Genomic DNA, 6643 nt, shown 5'->3' on the forward strand with positions numbered 1-6643 from the left:
TTTTGAAACTGAGCTTGGATGGAAACAATATCACATCCATCAATCCTGCTGCCTTCCAGTCACTCACCGGCTTACAGGAACTAAGTCTGACATCCAACCAGATACATCAAATGACAGATATCATCACCGCCTTACAACTACCACGCTTACAGAGGCTGAACATCTCAATTTACGAGTTGGAGTATTTTCAGTCAAAAGATCTGCCATTAAACGTGTCCTCTGAGCTCAGGGAGTTGAGAATTGGTTCCGGTTCGATAAAAAAGTTCAGCATCACAACAGCTGTGTTTCCACATCTTGAGTTAATCGACCTGTCACACTGTTGTAACACATCTGGATGGGAGTGGGACATACCAGACAAGTATTTTCTCAGGAATATAACTAAGGTGTATTTTTATGGTCCTTATATGTCTTTTAACTCCATCAGAAAGTCTCTACAGAGCCTCGATTCACTAGAAAATCTACACCTGCGTTACATGGAGAAGTGGATGAACAGAGGTATCTTACATAATGCCTGTCAAATACCCACAATGAGGAAACTTTACATACGCTTTAACAACATTGCCAACATAAGTGAAACACTGTCACCTTGTACTCGGCTAACCTACCTGGACCTAGCATTTAATGAGCTGACTGAACTATCTAAGGATTCAATAAAACACATGAAGCAACTGAGTTATTTGAACCTCGCCGGTAACCACCTTCCCAAAGTGCCAGACGTTGTTAATTATCTCCCGTTGCTTCAAAACCTAAGCCTCTATCGTAATAGAATTTATAATTTAAGCTGCTCAGACTTCTTAAATTCAACCAGACTCACACACCTAAATCTAGATAACAACCACATCATTGAACTCAAACAGTGTGTTTTTCAACATCTTAATGAATTAAAGGTTCTAACTATGAGTGCCAATCGCATATGGATGTTTGGCGATGCATTCAAGATTGGTCTACAGAAACTAGAATTATTGGATTTCAGTTGGAATCAAATTTCATTCCTCGGGAAGGGGGATTTTACGAATCTGAAATCGCTCAAACACTTAGTCCTTGAATCAGAGGCACTGTACGAGTGGGACAGCACTGCTTTAGAAGGACTGGATGAACTTGAAACTCTTAGTCTAAGTGTTCATTTAGTTGACAGAATTATATCGTTATTTTATTTACCGTCACTGAAGAACCTGAAGAGCCTTAAAATGCAATGCAATCAACAATTATTTACTCCTAACATATCAAACATCATATTTAAAAACACACCAAGCCTAGAAGCTCTCGATCTCTCCAACAATAAACTTAAGTCCCTGGACTTCCTGGCACAAGTCAACCTGACTCGACTCTCTTGGCTGGACCTGAAACAGAATGAGTTGACGGTGATCAATGTCTCTGTGTTCAGTTTTTTCCCTGCTCTCAGGTATATTAACATGGCTGACAACCCTTTCACATGTGATTGCTCTAATGCTGACTTTCAGCAGTGGATGCAGAACAACAAACAAACGCAGGTAGTTGACGCTCACCGCTACACTTGTGCCTATCCTCAGGAAAAAAAGTTTCTGGACTTTGACTATCATTCCTGTTGGGTGGACGCTAGCGTCATCTGCTACATTTCCTCCACTTGTGTGATTGTGCTAACTCTGCTAACATCCTTCACCTACCACTTCCTGAGGTTGCATCTTCTCTATACCTACTACCTCTTCCTGGCCTTCCTTCATGATGCCAAGGAAAGAAAAAGGGGGTCTCCTCAGCGCTACGATGCCTTCATCTCCTACAACGTTCACGATGAGCTCTGGGTTTGCAGAGAAATGCTTCCAGTGCTGGAGGGAGAGCAGGGCTGGAGACTCTGTCTGCACCACCGAGACTTCCTACCAGGTACAAACCTCTCTCTGTCTCTAAATAATATTGTATTTATATAAAGTCATCAGTGGCATTATTATTACAGTATGTAGGCTAATAATATCTATCTATCCGTCTCTCAAGAAGTGAAATAGTTTTGAATCTGGTGTGAATAATGTCTGTGTGTTTAATTTCCAGGTGCACCCATCATAGAGAACATTACAGATGCCATCTATGGCAGCAGAAAGACCATCTGTGTGATCAGCCGTCATTACCTGGAGAGTGAATGGTGCTCTAGAGAGATCCAGATGGCCAGGTGGGGGCGCCATTTGTCTGATGTGTCACTGTGAAATCCAAGAAAGAAATATGAGGGACACATTTAGACACATGAAAGGGGCAACACAATTTGTGTATATTATGCTGAATTGACTTTCATTCTTTTCATTCGTTAAATGTTTTAGGGTATAGAAATATACACTTTAACCCATTTATGTGGCAATGTCACACTAAACTTTATTTACTGTAAATAAAGCATTATTTACAGAAAATTAAGTAAATATTTTTAAATGCAAGAAGTAGTTTGTCTCAATGTAAATAAAGTGTTACTTAACCCATTAAGACCGGGAACGCATCTGTGTCATTTTTAGATTTCTTTGGCTATTAAAAAATAGCAGATATACAAGCCCATAGCACGGCACCGAGTGGCTATTCAAAAATAGCAGATATTCAAGCCCATAGCACGGCACTGAGCGCCGTGCTTTATTTTTTATTTTTGAATAGCCAAAGAAATCAAAAAGATTACACAGATGCGTTCCTGGTCTTATGTAAATGAAAGCTGACTGAGTGTAAACGTCCTCTGGTCTCCTGTGTGCAGCTACCGTCTGTTTGATGAACAGAAGGACGTATTGATCCTGGTGTTTCTGGAGGACATTCCAGCCCACCAGTTGTCTCCCTACTATCACATGAGGAGGCTGGTGAAGAGACACACCTACCTGAGCTGGTCCCAGGCTGGACAGCACCCTGGACTGTTCTGGCAGAACCTACGCAGAGCTCTGGACACACCTCACACTGTCCTGGGTTTGAATGAATAATCTGATATTTCATGTAATTATGTTACGGTGAACGTGAATGAAAGGAGAATCTGGAGGGGATTTTTTTTAAAGGGTTTCATTGTTTGCTGTTAAAATGAACATACAGTGCCAGTGTTAGCTGTTACCTGCTTGTACTTTTTATACAATATGAACTTTTAAAGCACCTCTTAAGACTCACCTCTTTAAGTAGGCCTATTTGTTTTTCTTATTTTTTCTTTAATTAACCCAATTTTTAATGATTTTGATTGGAAATTATGTTTTTATTTCACTTTATATTTTACCTTCTGTTGGATTTTATAATGTTGTCGTACTTTGCAATTTAATTTAATGTAATTCCCTTTCATGTCTTGTATTGTTTATTTAGCAGCGATCATGTACATTTAAAAGAAGGATTTACAAATAATACAATAGAGGTAATAGAGGCTGGTGAGATCATGACAGCGTTGATTTATGTGTCGCAGTGCGACGCGTTTTGAGCTTGTAGATCTGCTACTTTTTTTATTGGAATCCAGAATTTTCTTTGCTATTTCTGAATTGGAATCCTGAAAAGTAACATTTTTATTTCAATTCAAATGCTTTTAGTTATACTTATACTGTATGAACTTAAATACAAATACATTGGACATAAAAAAAGACAACAGAATTGTAATACTAGTCATTGAGCTACTAATATAGACTGAAGTAATTAAAGCGGGTCATGTTTGGAATTGTAACAGCTGAAATCAATAATATATCAGTATTCTGATATTAACCTGTGGGCCGCATTAAGTGAAGGTGGGGGCCGCATGTGGCCCCCGGGCCGCCAGTTGCCAATGTATGGATTAGAATAAAAACCAGAGGTTTTTGATGCCTTTAATTCTATTCTATGGACTGTGTCGCCCTCTAGTGGGCAGTCTACTCTAGGTATATAATGTATTACTATGACGCTGACTCAACAAACACTATTTATGGATATTTAGTCCATGTAATCATTTTAGAAAGAGCATCACCATCATAAGATGATGATTTGTATTGTTAATTCCTCCTCCACTCATTGGTTTGTTAGTTTGTTGCTGCATAAAGCAGCTGCTAGCTGCTAGCTAGCCGCTAGCTACATAAACCATGACATAAACAGACATACGTCACACGTGACGTCAGCAATACGTTGTCATGTCAAACGTCGAACGTAACGCTGCGCGGGTAGGTATGAGCATAGATATTAGAAACCTAGATACCTCATTGGCCTCTGCAGTTCATTGGGGCGACTTGTATCGCAATACACACGGCTCTTCCGCCCTGCACGGCTGCACCTGCCACTCAAAGTGACTACTGGCCAATCACAGCGCTCACAGCGCGTTGACTACTGGCCAATCACAGTGCGTCTTTTCCGGGACTTGTCAGTGCAATGGTTCTCAACCAGTGGTCCGGGAACCACCAGTGGTCCTTGAGGGGGTTCCAGGTGGTACCCAGCTAAATGATGGAGAGTTGATAACCAAATGGACCCTTATATAGATCTTTAAATCTTGAGTATAACATTTCACACTGTCAAGAGTCAAATTGTTAAACATCTGCATTACTTACTAAACAAGTACACAATTAGAGAACGTAAACAATTGTTATTTTGACAACAGCTTATCGAACCATAACATATTCTACGTTTTGGGTGTGAGAGGCTAAAGCTTATCAAACGGTGTTCCGTGACTCAAATGCTGAATAAATAATGGACCTTGATATGAAAAAGGACCAGTCTCTTATTTGAATTTCACAAATAGAGTGTGGAGTTTGCCAAGTTCCAACTAACTAGATGCTGCGCACAGCTGCTGCCTCTTAAAGGGTTAAAAGCTGGGTTACAAAATAACCCGCTCCCACCTGCCTCTGATTGGCCTACCGAACTTCCGCGTCTGTGACGCACACGGCAGCCCTGCGGAAGCAGGAAGCGCGCCCGAGATACAGACGCTTCAGAGCCCAATGAGGCGTCTACCTTTATATGTCTATGGGTATGAGGACTACATTTTGAGGAACTACATTTTCCATCCACAATGAATCGACTACTACTACATTTCCCATACTACACTACTACACCACGATTAGCTAGAAGAACGTTATAAAGAACTACATTTCCCAAAGACCAAGGGTGCGTTCGGAAATTACGCACCGGAGCACACTCGCCTATTAGTTTGTATTGGCCAGTGCGCTCAGTGCTGTATTTTCGAACGCGCCCTATGTGTCATGCTTCACATAGAACACCACGTGAACACTGCCGTTTTCTCTTCAAAATAAAACACGTGACGTGACAAGCCTCACACAAACGCAACGTGAGCACTTCCGGTCTTTTTTCAAAATACAACCGTTTCAATTCTTAAATACTCTGTTCTACGACGGTTGCACCGAAAATAGCCGATCTACAAGCTCACAATGCGTCTCATTGTGAGCTTGTAGATTTAGTCATGTAGAATCTGGTGTCGTGCTGCTTTCATCTAGTTTTTAATGTTTTATAAACAGAGATTTATTGACGACTCCCACTTATATTTACTCAATTTGTCCACATGAGGGCGACAAAGGCCTTTGAATATAGACAGATGAACGGAGTCAGATTACAGTCAGTTAGTTCGTTTATAGTTAGTTATTTAGTTAATTTATAGTTAGTTAGTTATTTAGTTCATAGTTAGTAAGTAAGTTAGTTTATACTATAGTTAGGGAGCAACACTGGTATAGTAGCTAGACTGTATATTATTATTTACTCATTATATTAACAGTTGTTTTGATTGATTGATTGATTGATTGATGTAGTTTATTTAGAAAGACATGAGAATAGTACATGACAGTACATAACAGTACATGGAAGTACAAATTCACAATACAAGGTCTACTAAACTGGAAACCCTCATTAAGCACTAAGCTTGTTTAAGATGAGAACCCCATGCACACAAATCATGATGAAATATAAGAGGCAGGCAGATATACACACTATACTATACAGAATGTCATACAATCAGCTTTCAGGTTACTGGTATGACGAGAGGGAAAAAAAAATATATATATACAAAAGAGGAAAATGAAGGAGGGGGGGGGTAGGGGGGGGTAGGTTAAGACTTAGACAGGGGCCATTTTCGAATTGCAGCCTCCTGAAGGTGTATCTTTAGGGCAGTTTTGAAAGTGAGTAGGGTTTTACACTCCTTTACTCCTTTTGGTAGGGCATTCCACATTTTTGATGAATAGCATGAGAACGAGTTCATACCCTTAGTTGAGCCAAATCTGGGTTGAACATGATTTGTGGAGCTGCCTCTGGTGTTATGATCATGGACTGCATTAACATTTTGGAAGTATTTTGACAAATACAGGGGGATCCCAATGTTGTGGTGTATCTTGAAGACCAGGCCCATAGCAAGTTGCTGTACTCTGTCCTCAACCCTAAGCCATCCAATCCTAGCAAAATGAGCAGGGGTTAGATGGGTTCTGTGATTGAGGCCAAGAAGTAGCCTTACAAGTTTGTTTTGGGATGTTTGGAGCCTTGTTTTTAAGGCCTTGGAGGTGTTGTGATACCATGAAGTGCATGCATAATCATAATGACCTTGAATGAGGGCCCCTGCAAGAATCTTCAGAGTATTCTTACTGACTAGGCGATCAATCCTCCACAAATAGCGTGTTGTTCGGTTGACATTTTTGATCACTTTTTCGGCGTTTTTGTTACCAGAGAGGTTTGCCTCCAAGATGGAGCCCAGGTAGGTAATTTGATCCTTTCTTTTGATGAC

General features: G+C 40.4%; 1 protein-coding gene across 1 annotated transcript; it reads left to right on the forward strand.

Annotated features, from left to right (window-relative positions):
- Window positions 1–519: 519 nt before the first annotated feature.
- LOC308075489 (toll-like receptor 4) lies at window positions 520–3277 on the forward strand. The gene is made up of 3 exons (XM_080415397.1): window positions 520–1857; window positions 2020–2137; window positions 2696–3277. Exons 1-3 carry the CDS (start codon window positions 528–530, stop codon window positions 2910–2912), a joined length of 1665 nt encoding a protein of 554 aa, XP_080271523.1. The 5' UTR covers window positions 520–527; the 3' UTR covers window positions 2913–3277.
- Window positions 3278–6643: the final 3366 nt, after the last annotated feature.

The sequence above is a fragment of the Gymnoscopelus braueri genome (assembly GCF_963280865.1).
Source record: "Gymnoscopelus braueri genome assembly, chromosome: 20".
Classification (NCBI taxonomy): Eukaryota; Metazoa; Chordata; class Actinopteri; order Myctophiformes; family Myctophidae; genus Gymnoscopelus; species Gymnoscopelus braueri.